The following is a 13771-nucleotide window of genomic DNA, read 5'->3' on the forward strand; positions in this document are numbered from 1 at the left end:
AATACTTGAATAACACACAGGAGTGATTTTCTGGGTGTCAGGCACTGTGTTAAGTAGCTGACATGTATTAACTCAAATTAATCTTTACAACCATGCAATATCATTCCTGTTCTGATTTCCACTTTCAGATGGGAAAACAGGCCTAGTAACTTTCCAAGGTCTGCAACAAATTTAAAAACACAATTGACTTTATAGCAAATCTCTGATGTACATTTTTGCATACAACCAAAAAGCTTGTTCTGGAAGTTTTCATAATTTAGGTTAGGTTTAAGAAGCAGTGACAATAAACTTATCATTTATTATAATAAATGTACTATTTGTAATGGTGAAACTTTTCTAAAAAGTCTCGTCTAGAACCTCATAAAGTAAAGTAAGGTCTACTCCACAGATTATGTATTCTGGAAGGATAATATTACTATTTTTTACTAGCATACAATTTCACTCTGAAGATATCCTAATAATTTGTAGAGTGAGGTTCTTCTTTTTGAAAGCAGTGTTCCCAAAAATGATGCCACCTTTACATGAAACTCAATGTCCTCTTAGCCTCTCCAGACCTTACCTCCATCTCTTTGTACACAGCAATCATGCTAGAAACTGTAGTCACCTTTGATTTCTATTTTTTGCTCCTTATTGCCAACTTGATCACCAAGTTTTATAGTTTTTTTTTTTTTTTTTTTTGCTAGATTTTTACACTTTCTACTGCCAATGAGACAAGATCCAAATAGTGTTAGTATTGGGTCCTGAACTAACTCTTCAACCTTACCTTTTTTAAAAAAGTTTTAAAAATACTGTTCTGCACATGTCTATATACTCCAACCTCCTCAAATCACTTACTTGCCTTGTTTCTGACATATCATGCCCTTATACTTCTTGAGGCCCTCCCCTAACCATGGGCCATTCACCTTTAATACAGATTAAACATCACTTCCGCAACAAAGCATTTGGATGACAGGAGGCTACCTGCTACCTTCCACATTGCTTTTAAGACTTAGATACAGGTATCTTATGATATATATAGTGTGTCTGTTTTTTCTACTACAACAGAACTATATTTTATCCGTTCTTATATAAACCCCAATTTTTATTTATATGCCTAGAAGATTAAATGTATTTGTTTTTTAAAATAAATTTGGAAAGAATCATACTACAACTGCTTAAATCACAAAAAACCACCATGGTTTACAAGTATCAAAGTAGTAAAGTAAATGTAAAAAACAAAATGTTTCTAAACATCTTTCTGGTAAATAATTCCATAAAGTAAAAGTAAAATCTAGGCTTAAAATTTAATAGATTTGGAAAACTGCTCTTGAATAGACAGAGTCAAAGTTGGGTGTTTTATACATTCTCTAGTCAGTAATAACTTAAGTGGGCAGTAATACAACAGTTGCCCTCTGATAGTGCCTGACATTTAGCAACACAGGCTTTTCTAGTCCAAAACCACTCATTTACTTTCTGAGAATAGAAAGTTAGTAAGAAATAATGTGGCAAAGGGCAAGAGTGGCTTTACTAACACAAGCGTCTTACGTGAACGATATTCTCCACAGGGGCAGGAACACTTTTTTTTACTGCCATAGCCTCAATGTCTAGAACAGTATCTGGACCTTAGGGTACTCACTGTTTGCTAAATGAATAAGTGAATTTATTTAAAAAGCTGTAATAGCTTTTCTAAGAGATAAATTCAGGCCTTAAGTATTCTGAAAAGAAAACTCCCAAACAGATCAGTAGCAAATTTCTTAGATTAGACAAATTCTATGATCACAATTTAAAAATAAGCCATGTATGCCAAAGCTAAAGCCTGGGAAAAATTTAATCTAGCTGAGCAGGTATATCTATGTCATGAGACAATTGTTAGCTATATACCTTCCAGGAATGGAAAATAAAACCAATGAAAACTGGCAACATCAAGTATTTGCTAAAAAGACTTTACTCTGAAGTTACTGTAATGCTGTAAAATGTAGAATCAAACAGCCACAAAGAAACTACACGTTTCTGTCTTCTAAGCACTTTTCAGGAAATAATAAAATGGTTCTATTTAGAAGTCTTATCTTAAATTAGAGCTTAACATTTATAACCAATAATAATTTTCCTTAGGTGTTCTCTGAATGTATTTTCTTTTAATGATATAACTGTAATTATGTATACAACCATATATAAATGCTCATCTTAGTCTGTTTGTGAGTATATTACACAGAGAACATTATGGTTTAAAAATCTGATAAAAAACAAATAAAAATCTATGCCTAAATATCTCTCTATACTATTTAGCTTCATTACTTATGATTACAAAATATTTATAAAATTGTGAGGTTCTTTAGAAATTAGCATAACTATGCTTTGAGGCTGACCTAATAATCAGAAACATAAAGATCTATCTTATGCCAATTTAGGTACACCTTCAAGATGAAAGCTACATCAACAGAAATTTCTGACATTATTGGTGTCAAAAGATCCCATCACTACTCAAGGTTAAACAGGATGGCAATTTTTAAACTGGACCTGGGACATAACCTTTTTCTCCTTCCTTTGCTTTGATAGTATTTTCATGTATCACTCAGTTCAAGTCAACAGCAAAATAGGGGAATTTGGAAGATCAGCTTTCTCCACAGATAAAGCAGAATGAAAGTACTTTCATGGTCCTCAGACTGGCTCAGGTTTATCTTTTTTTTTTTTTTTTTTTTAAAGATGAGGTCCGGCCGGCGCAGTGGCTCACGCCTACAATCCCAGCACTTTGGAAGGCCGAGGCGGGTGGATCACGAGGTCAAGAGATCGAGACCATCCTGGTCAACATGGTGAAACCCTGTCTCTACTAAAAATACAAAAATTAGCTGGGCATGGTGGCGCATGCCCGTAATCCCAGCTACTCAGGAGGCTGAGGCAGGAGAATTGCTTGAACCCAGGAGGCAGAGGTTGTGATGAGCTGAGATTGTGCCATTGCACTCCAGCCTGTGTAACAAGAGCGAAACTCCGTCTCAAAAAAAAAAAAAAAAAAAAAAAAAGATAAGGTCCTTCCATGTTGCTCATGCTGGTCTCAAACTCCTGAGCTCAAGCAATCTGCCTGCCTCAGCCTCCCAAAGTGTTGGGATCACAGGCATGAGCCACAGGCACCTGGCCAGGCTGAGGTTTAATATCGAATCAGTCTATTTTAGGTATTCCTTATACTCAACACCACTCACGTTTTACTTTATTAATCTATATTCCCTCCACTATGGGGATTAAAAAGTTCAGTTTTCTTTCGTAAAATCTTAAAGTCAATTCCACATAATTCACGTTTAAACAAAACAATTTACACTGTTCCCTTGGAATTTACCTCAAGTCAATCATTACATAATTCTTTCTTTTATTATCTGTTTCCTCTTCTACATTTAGTTCCTCTCTTGCCATGTGTCATATTTTATCTAATTAGTTCATTTAAATGTTACTCATGTTTTAAGCCATGAGACCATGGCTTTGGTCTCACAAGGCTGCTAAGAGCACACCTCTGAGGGTCAATGTGTCCATTCACCTAAGCCAGTCAAACTTGACGGACAAAATATCCTCTTCTTCCAAAATTCAAGGAAATCAGAATTCTTTGTAATAAAAGGTAAATATGGGATACTAAGTATTTTAAAGTTTATAATATAGGACATATTACTTGGGCCTAGATAGCACTTATTTTTTTAATTTAGAAATGTGTACTGGAAGTCCATGAAGAGCCAAAGTGGATGGAAATCTCAGCTTGTCCTGGCAGACCAGGGTTTTTGAGAAAAGCAGTAGAAATGCCTGTAAGATGATATGTTCCAAAAGGGAGCAGGTGAGGAAACAGCTTTTATGCCATTGCACAGAAAGGAATCAGGATACCTAGAGACCACAACTCAGAAACTTGCAAGTCAAAACGTTAAGACTTATTTAAACACAGAGCCAAATGAAAATCTAAACAAAAAATATGTCAAAGAAGTACGCTTAAATAAAATTCACATGACCTAGAGCTCTAGGCATTCAACTCCTCTGTGCTTCATTTTCCTTTAAGGTCCTTTACTCACTCTATTTTATAACTTTCCTTCTTTAGAATCCCAAAGAGGATCAAAGCTGTCAATAAGCAGTAATATTTTGAAAACAAACTTTCTTTTTCTGAGCAGTAGACTTAAAATATTCAGTAAACCATGCCATGAACAGATGTGCTGTCATCAGGCTTTGTAGTTCTATTTGCAGAACACAGGCAGAATAGATTTCGCATAATTCTTTTGTTTTTGAGATCGAGTCTCACTCTGTCACCCAGGCTGGAGCGCAGGGGTGTGTCTCAGCTCACTGCAACTTCTGCCTCCCAGGTTCAATCGATTCTCCTGCCTCAGCCTCCCGAGTAGCTGGGACTATAGGCATGCGCCACCACGCCCAGCTACTTTTTGTATTTTTAACAGAGACAGAGTTTCACCATATTGGTCAGGATGGTCTCAATCTCTTGACCTTGTGATCCGCCCACCTCAGCCTCCCAAGCTGCTGGGATTACAGGCATGAGCCACCACAAAGGTCCAATTTAGCATAATTCTTAAGGGCCCTAGGATCTCTGGAATGGTAATGACCACTGGCTTCAACTTTAAGTCACTGCTACATTAGCCCCTAACAAGAGAGTTAGTCCATCCCTTGAAGCTTTTATGCCAGGCAGTTACTTCTCCTTTCTAGCTGTAAGTCCTCCATGTCATCTTCTTTCAATATAAGACTGTTTTGTTTATACTGAAAATCTGTTTAGTGTAGCCATCTTCATCAGTTATCTTAGCTAGATCTTCTGAATAACCTTCTGTGGCTTCTACATCACCATTTGCTGCTTCACCTTGCACTTTTAGGTTATGGAGATGGCTTCTTTTCTTATACCTAACGAATCAACCTCTGCTAGCTTCAAACTTTTCTTCTGTAGCTCCCTCACCCCTCTCTGTCTTCATAGAATTGAGAGTTAGTACCTACCTCTGAGTTAGGCTTTGGCTTAAGGGAATGTTGGGGCTGGTTTAATCTTCTATACAGACCACTAAAACTTGCTCCTTATCAGCAGTAAGACTGTTATAATTTTTTTTATTTTTATCATTCTTGTGTTCACCGGAGTAGCACTTTTAATTACCTTCAAGAATTTTTCTTTTGCAATCATGACTTGGCTAACTAGCAGGAGAGAAATAGGCTTTCAACATGCCTTCCTCACTAAGCTTAATCATTCCACTTTTGATTTAAAGTGAGAGATGTGTGACTCTTCCTTTCACTTGAACACTCAGAGGCCACTGTGAGCTTATTAATTGACCTCATTTCAATATTATTGTGTCTCAAGGAATAGCGAGGCCTGAGGAGAGTGAAAGAGATGGGAGAATGACTGGTTGTAGAGCAGTCACAACACACACATTTATTCAGGCTGCCATCTTTTATGGGCACAGTTCATGGTGCACCAAAGCAATTACAGGAGTACCATTAAAGTGTTACTATTGTATCACAGGTCACCATAACGATATCATGCTAATGAAAAAGTTTGAACTACTCCAAGAATTACCAAACTGTGACACACAGACTAGAACTAAACATGTGCTGTTGGAAAAATAGTGCAGACAGACTTCCTTGATGCAGAGTTGCCACAAACCTCCAATTTGTAAAGAATGCAATATCTATAAAGTTCAATAAAGTAAAACATAATAGAATAAATAAAAGAATGCTTGTATTCTAAAATATTCTAGTTCCCCTACATCAGTTGACAGAAAAGAAAAGAAAATAGTCTAACCAGGGTGATTTTTCAACCAAATTTATCCTATAAGTGTGATTATTTTGAATTCTGACTTGAAAGTTGAAAAGCAAAAGTCTTGTTGATAGCTAGATGAGTTTAATGACTTGAGCTAATCAAGCTGCTTAATTATATTACAGAACTAAAAAATATTTAAAGAAATGGGGAGGGGAGCAATTTACCTTACGAAATTTTGCTGCATATATTCGACCTTCATTAAAATTTGAACCCCAGTCTGAGAGCGAACGTAAGCTTTCAACCTGAAATAAAAACATATTGAAGGAAAAGCTGATTTTTAATATATAAAGATAGTCTTACGGAGACTAAGCATTTGTGAGTACCTAATAATACTTAAAAGTTCATCTATTTAAGCATAGAAAAGCAGATAAAGATTTTTTCTAACCAGAAATCTGAAAAGAATTTTTTCCTCTGTTCAATTAAACATCTTAAATTTTAAAATACCTGTTTCAATAAATTAATCTGGCTATATAATTTTATAAAAAATATATCCTATTCAGCGACACTCTGTCTTACTGCCAAGTATATGACTAATGATAACAACTAGGTTACTAGTTATAAGGAAAGAAACTCAACTATCATAGCTATTCTAAAGACTGCTTGATATGTGACATGAATCTGGTTCAGTCTGGGCATGACCTTTATCAAATGCAAAATACTGAGATTTAATTAGAACTGGATTCGACATTTTAGAATCCACCCAGTCTAAATTTTCAATACCAGGTTATTCTGGAACCAAACCAAGCACTCGTTCATATCCCAGTCAAGTACCATCTGGTGAAAATAAAGTCAACTGGGTTTCTGCCCAGGAGCACGAATAACTCACACTCTAATAATAATCTCCTTTTTTGAGTAGTGCCTACTATATGCTAGGTCCTGTATTAAGAATTTTACACAGCTATTGCTTTTAAGCTTTGTAACAACCCTATCTAGGAAGTGTTATCATTCTTATTTCACTGATGAAAAAAATTAAGGCCTGGAAATTAAGTAACTTGCTCTTAATCACACAGCTAATAAGGGATAGAAACAGCTATTTTAACCCAGAGATCCATGACTGAATCGTTCCACTATGTTATGATAACCACTTTTGTCCATGCTGTATTTCTGGACAGGAGGCCGAGTGTACCTTACTTAGTTCTATGAAGACTTGGCTGAAACAGGATTTCCTGTCTTTAAAAGTCACTTGGAAACTCTTAATTTTCAGAGTTTTTGTTCAACTTCAAAGGTAGGTTAGTTTAAGGGTTAATAGTAAAGACTTTGACTCCAGACTGCCTGAGTGTGAATCCTAGCTGTTTACTAGCTATAGGACATTACTTAACCACTTTAAGGCGCAGTTTCCCCATCTGTAGAATGGGTATAATAATAATCTACTTTTCAGAGTTACTGTGAGGATTATATGAATTAACATAATTGTTATTGTCTGCTTTGAAGAGTGTCTGGAACACAGTAAACAATGAGTGTCAGCTACTGTTGTTATTTATACTCACAGACCTTCAGTAAACACCAAAAAAAATGGGATAGAAAGTAAATTGCACTACACATCACATTTTGACAGTCATGGATGACTCTAATAACTATTCAACATTTTAAATTATTTCAGAAAATTATAATCTTTTTGAAGCATACCTTTGACGAATTACAGGATCAGACTTTTCAGGATCAATGTAAGGTTTTAGGATTTCATTAATAGTTTTATCTTCTGGTACTCTTTCCAACAAAGAAAAAAAACAAGCTATATTATTATTTATGATTTTCTACTAAAGGTGTTATTTTTGAATTACTAAACGTGGCTTTTTTTGGTTTAAATAACTGAACAAAGACCTTTTATATTACTCTTGGCAAAATAAAATATCCTTTTAAGCAAAAATTACTTAGGAAAAAACTTAAAAAGAGTTCTTGGACATACTTAACAAGGTCTTAAAAAACAACATTTTGAGAAGATCTGTATAAATCAATTATAAAAATAAGAAGACTCTTTTAACACACACCTGTATGCAAACATGAAAAGAAGGGGTGGGGATAAAATATATTTGAAATTAGCAGAAATAATAAATCTGAAAAAGGTTTCAGATTTCAGTGCATGTTCAAGTTTATCCATTCTAGTTTATAAGACCAGGTTAAAAAATTGATACTAATTTCCTTGGAAACAAAACATTTTAAGTTTTCCAACTTTCCTCAATATATGCACACTGTTTTCAACTTATATATAAAGCTGTATAAATAAAATTAAGACACTGTTTTAAACTTTCCTTAACCATTTATACGTATTCATATACACTACTGACTACCTACCCCTATCTGTAAAATAAGTCCTTTCCCTGTATGCGACTTCAAATAACAAAGTTCTTTGCTAAAATCCCTGTGACAACTACAAAGAGAGGACATTTACGTATATTGCAGGAATATGCTAAATATACTACTTAAAGAGCAAGTTAAAAATTTTCCTAAAACAAGAAATGAAATTGTTCACAAACATTAAAATGTTTTGTTCATTTTTTTGAGACAAAGTCTTGCTCTGTCGCCCAGGCTGGAGTGCAATGGCATGATCCTGGCTCACTGCAACCTCTGCCTCCAGTGTTTAAGCTATTCTCATGTCTTAGCCTCCCAGTAGCTGTGATTACAGAGGTATGCCACTTCACCCACCTAATTTTTGTATTTTTAGTAGAGATGGGTTTTCAGCATGTTAGCCAAGCTGGTCTTGAACCCCTGGCCAAAAGCAATCTACCTGCCTCAACCTCCCAAAGTGCTGGGATTATAGGTGTGAGCTGCTGCTCCTGGCTGACATTAAAATGTATAAATGAAACTTGAAAACATTTATAGGCTAGGTGTGGTAGCTCACATTTGTAATCCCAACATTTTGGGAGGTGCAGGTGGGAGGATTGCTTGAGCCCAGGAGTTTGAGACCAGCCTGGGCAACATAGTGAGACCTTTCCTCTACAAAAAATAAACAAGATTAGCTGGGTGTGATGTCCTGAGCCTTTAGTCCCATCTACTTGGAGGCTGAGGTAGGAGGATCACCTGAGGCCAGGAGGTTGAAGCTACAGTGAGTGGAGATCTGCACCACTGCACTCCAGCGTAGGCAACAGAGCAAGATCCTGCCCCCACACACCCCTACCCCCCCAAAAAAAAAGAAAAAAAAAGAACAAGTTTGAATATGAAACAATAACACAAAAAACTTTATGCAAATTAATTCCAATGAGTACACATATATACATCTAAAATAATATATTTTCTCAGTGATACATTATAATGTTAATTGTAGCAATCTTTGCATGGTAGAATTTAGGGTCATTTTTCACCTCCTTAACAACCACTCAGCTTAAGAAATAGGAAATTTTCAGCCCTCTAATTCTTGGATGCCTCTACTTAATACTTGCTACCCTGCTAAAGAAACTATCATGAGGATTTCTATGTTAATAATTTCCCCTAGAGTTCTATCACCTTTGTAGGTATTCCTAAAAGTACACTATTTAGTTTTCTGGCTTTCTCTCCCCGTATTTACAAACAGAATCATGTTCTATACATCCTTCCTTAACTTGATTTTCTTACATTATTTCTGAGATTCACGCACGTTGATGTGCACAGCTGTAGTTCATTCATTTTTAGTGATGTTTACCATTTCATTGTATAAATATACCATAATTCAGTTATCCATTCTACTACTGACATTAACAGTTTATTTTAAATATACAGCCTTAAAATTAAAACAAATCAGTTATTGAAAGTTAGCAGGGATACCTTTTTTCTACATACTCAGCTTGACTTTGAGGAAACTGGAGCTTCACATGCCAACAAAACTGTTGTTTTCTAAGACAGAAAATAATCATGTTAGGATCAAGGTATATAATAAAAGTATGGATACAAATTGAACTTTTTGAATTTTACTTTAAGATAATTCTAAAATTATTCTTAGAATTTAACATACATTTTCTATGAAGAGCTAATTTCTCTTGCAAGGGTTATTAAGAAAGAAGAAAAAAGGGAAGCAGTTCTAAATTCCAAGGACTTCACATTTCTGAATTAGAAGGCAATTTCTCATAGTTCAGGGGCTTTTGAGAGCAGTGTGCTACTATATGAAGTTTACAAATAAATTTCCTCATGACTAAATACAATGAGCTGATGTCTTTGCTTGACTAGTCTGGAAATTAGGTGAATGAAGTATTGTCCGGTTGAGTCCAGCTGGCTGCAGATACACTTCTGAGGCATGAGTACGTGCATTCAGTAGCAAAACAGTAGACAACAAGCTGGTTGCTAAGCAGAAGGCACTTTGAGCTACAGTCTTTATGCTTTCAGGTCTAAATTTTGGTTTGACACAGGATCAACAGCAATAATTCACTAAATGCCTGATTCTAGAAAAATGACTATATTTAATGTATCTAAATTTAGAGACATTGACATGCTTCCTTTTTTTAAAAAAAACCAAATGCTCAAAATATTGAATCCATTACAGAAATTTAAATGTCTTCACTACATGATGATTTTACACAAGGTTTTCTTTACTTAGAAGAAATTTCTAACAATCCATTAGAGCAAGTTAATGACTACTGGCATCTCCTTAAAATCTATTCCATAGCAGTAGGACCCCAAAATTCAAAATAATTTTCTTTTAATACAATCTAGTAGAGTATCTTTCATCAAACACTTATATAATTTAGTAAAATTTTTGTCAGAAGGCAATGACCATAAACTCAAGTAAAATTCCTTCCATTAAAATAGGTTATCAGAGATCTGCATAAAGTAGTTTTCTTTAATAACAAGACAGTTTTGGCACAAGCTAGACAAAGATAGGCTTAATAATATGTATGTTGATAGTGCTGCTTGTCATATAAAAACAATCATGTTAAGTTTACTATTTATTTTTATTGGGAACAAAGTTGAAAAGTACCCTTTCCTAATCTAAAGGCCAGATGTCTAAAATCTCAGAGGAAAAAACATTTAAAAATTTGAATGCAAATGCAACAGGTATAAGTTTTAAATAATAAATAATTCTTCCAAAACAAAATGTCTTGCAATATTCATTATTTGTGAAATAAGCATATCATAATAGCATTATGAAGAGGATGAGAGACAGTTTTTAAATAAGAAATAAACTGATTCTGTTAATCCTAATGCATAATATAGTTCCTTCCTAAATGTATGTTTTTCCACATTAACTTAGAGGAGAAAAAAGGATCACCAACTTGCCACCTTTGGAACTGTAAACCATACTCAATCACCCCCCAATTATTGCTTGAGAAACTTCAAAAACCATTTGCCTTTTAACATTTAGTACACCTTGAATACGTTCAGAAAGTACTTAACATTCCAAACATAGAGAAAAAAGCCCTTGGAAATAATTTTATTTGCTGTAGTTAACTAGCTCTAGTTATAACAAAGTCATTCATTGCTATTTTATTATATATACATTGCTAAATTATGGATAAAAATGGCCTCAGCTCAAACATGAACAAATTTGAAAAGTACACTACTTTTAAAATGGGATCTTGCAATATTTCAAAAACACAGAAAGAGAGAATAATATAAAGAACTTTCAATACACCCATACTCAAATTTAACTCATTTACAAATTGCTGCATTTTTGAGATACTTTTATTTCTTCTAAGAAATAAAGGGCTATTGTTAATGGTAGATGATTCTCTATACTGTATTTTAACCCAAGGTGAGCAAACAGAAGTTGAAGGGTGTCATATAAATAACTGCGGAGGCTGGGCACGGTGGCTAAAGCCTGTAAATCCCAGCACTTTGGGAGGCCAAGGTGGGCGCACTGTTTGAGCCCAGGTGTTTGAGATCAGCCTTGGCAACATGGTGACACCTCATCTCTACAAAAAATACAAAAATGAGCCAGGCATGGTGGTGAACACCTATAGTCCCAGCTACTCTGGAGGCTGAAGTGGGAGAATCCCCTGAGCCCAGGAGGTTAAGGCTGCAGTGAACTGCATCTGCGTCACTACACTTCAGCCTGGATAACAGAACTATACTGTTTCAAAAAGGAAATTGCTGAAATGGGTGAGTTAATTTTCTCTCAAATGGTTTCCAATTCTTCAGTGTTGCTGAAATTACTGTAAGTCCTGACATGTGTTCTTCTTACGACTCCAAGAATTACATGTTTCCCATTTTTCATAATTATGTATACAAATATATGTCCCACTTAAAAAAATACACATACATCAAAATCCTAGCAATATTACTTGCATGAGTTTCTAAAGCTAGATTCCAAGAAGTACAATCACTAAGACAGAGGAGGGTTTCTCAATCTCAGCAGTGCTGGTACTTTGGACTACATAATTCTTTGCAATGGGGGACTCTGTCCTTTGCACTGCAGGATGTTTAGTAGCATCCTAGGACTCCACCCTCTAGATGCCACTAGGAACACTCATGCACCCGGTTGTGGCAACCAAAATTGCAGATGTCCTGTTGGAGGCAGAATTATCACTGTTTGAGAACCCCAAGGATAAAGGTCTGAACATTTACAATTACTCCTAATGCATTAGGGCTATTGTTCCCTAAATTCAACAAAATGTCTTCAACTACATTAATGTCACTATGTCCTTGGCATAGCAACATTCTCAAAAATGGCATTACTATAACTAGAATATTCTAGGTAACTTAGGGACTCCAAGATACCATGTTTAGAGTTGGGTGATAAGACTGGTGAAGTAACTGTAGCAAATATTAATCCTAATGTTCCCTGATGGACAATCTGACAAAGCAACAGAAACACTAACCTCTTATGAGTCCTATGAAACCCAAGTAACTGTTCATGCATAGTAAAGCTGTTTCCCTCTCCTCCCCTAAATATAAATACACATGTGCATTCTCAATGACAGCAGCACTGCCCCTAAGAGGAAAAAAACTGGTTCTCTGAAGGACCATCAAAATCTTAGCTGTTAAAACATTTGCGGCCCTACAAAGGGCTACTGTATGCAACAGATAAACAGTGTATCTATGGTATCAAAGTATCATGGCAGAAAGCTCCTTGGAGGCAATTTAAAAAAGGTTGAAAAATACTTAGATGGCACTTGTATTAAATGAGGAAAACGAATATTTTATACTTATTTTCACTGAGTTAACACAGGAGATTTATTTCCAACACTTGCTTACTAGAAACTGTTAAGGATCAGTCTCTCTGTGGCCTGGTTAAAAAAAAAAAAAGGATCATTCTCTTCCCACAGTTTCAAGAAAGTATGCAGATGAACACACACATTTAAGGAAAGAGGTGCTAGACCCATAATCTCAATTATTCTTTTGACTTCATAACTTCAAATTGCAAATTTTCGTATGGGGAATACTACCATAATCCCAAGAAAAATGATGCAAATCAGAAGTTATTAGTTCCTTTTGAAAGACACTGCTCTAATGTTACAATAAGATGTTCAAATTCATTAATAACCAAAGAAATGAATATAGAAATAAAATATTTTTACCTATCAGGTTTGCAGAAATGTTTTTTAAATTAGGAATGCTAAGGAAGTGTGGCAAAATGGACACTTCATTGTTGGCTGAAATATAAACCGGCGCAAGCTTCTAGTTCAATTTCATAAAAGTTATAAATAAAATTTTATAATTGAAAAATTGTATATTTTTGCCTCAATAGTTTTATTCCCAGAAATAATTTATCCCAAGGATAATTGGTCAAGTAATTATATTAGAAAAAAAAATTAGAAACAACCTAAATCACATCATCAGAAAGTTGATTAAATAAATCATGGTAGATCTACATAATGAATTTTAAATAGTGATAAAAGATGAGGCAGATGAGGCAGAACTTTATCTACTGAAGTAGAAAAATGTACATGTTGAATGATGGCCTTTATATTTAAAACACAGGTTTATACACATTGGCAAATATGAAGGCCATACTCCAAACTTTTAGCTATGATTATTTTTTGACATTATAAAAAGTCTTAATTTTTACCTACAAATACGTCTGTATTAAATAAATCTTCCACATTGTGACTTGTGGGTTTTTTCCTTTTTTGAGACAGGGTCTCACTCTGTCACCCAGGCTGGAGTGCAGTGGCAAGA

General features: G+C 35.0%; 1 protein-coding gene across 14 annotated transcripts in view; it reads right to left on the minus strand.

Moving 5' to 3' along the window:
• Positions 1-13771, minus strand: part of LOC105710429 (box C/D snoRNA protein 1) — a 151104-nt gene that overhangs the window by 112777 nt on the left and 24556 nt on the right. For all 14 annotated transcript variants that reach the window (XM_064372168.1, XM_064372165.1, XM_064372173.1 and 11 more), the window contains 3 exons: positions 9485-9553; positions 7373-7453; positions 5911-5988 (listed from right to left, as the gene is read on the minus strand). In XM_064372168.1, the coding sequence (XP_064228238.1) occupies positions 5911-5988; positions 7373-7453; positions 9485-9553 (228 nt within the window). The remainder of the gene's footprint in view (positions 1-5910; positions 5989-7372; positions 7454-9484; positions 9554-13771) is intronic.

Source organism: Aotus nancymaae, unplaced genomic scaffold (genome assembly GCF_030222135.1).
Source record: "Aotus nancymaae isolate 86718 unplaced genomic scaffold, 86718_ANA_hifiasm-v0.15.2.pri h1tg000007l, whole genome shotgun sequence".
NCBI lineage: Eukaryota > Metazoa > Chordata > Mammalia > Primates > Aotidae > Aotus > Aotus nancymaae.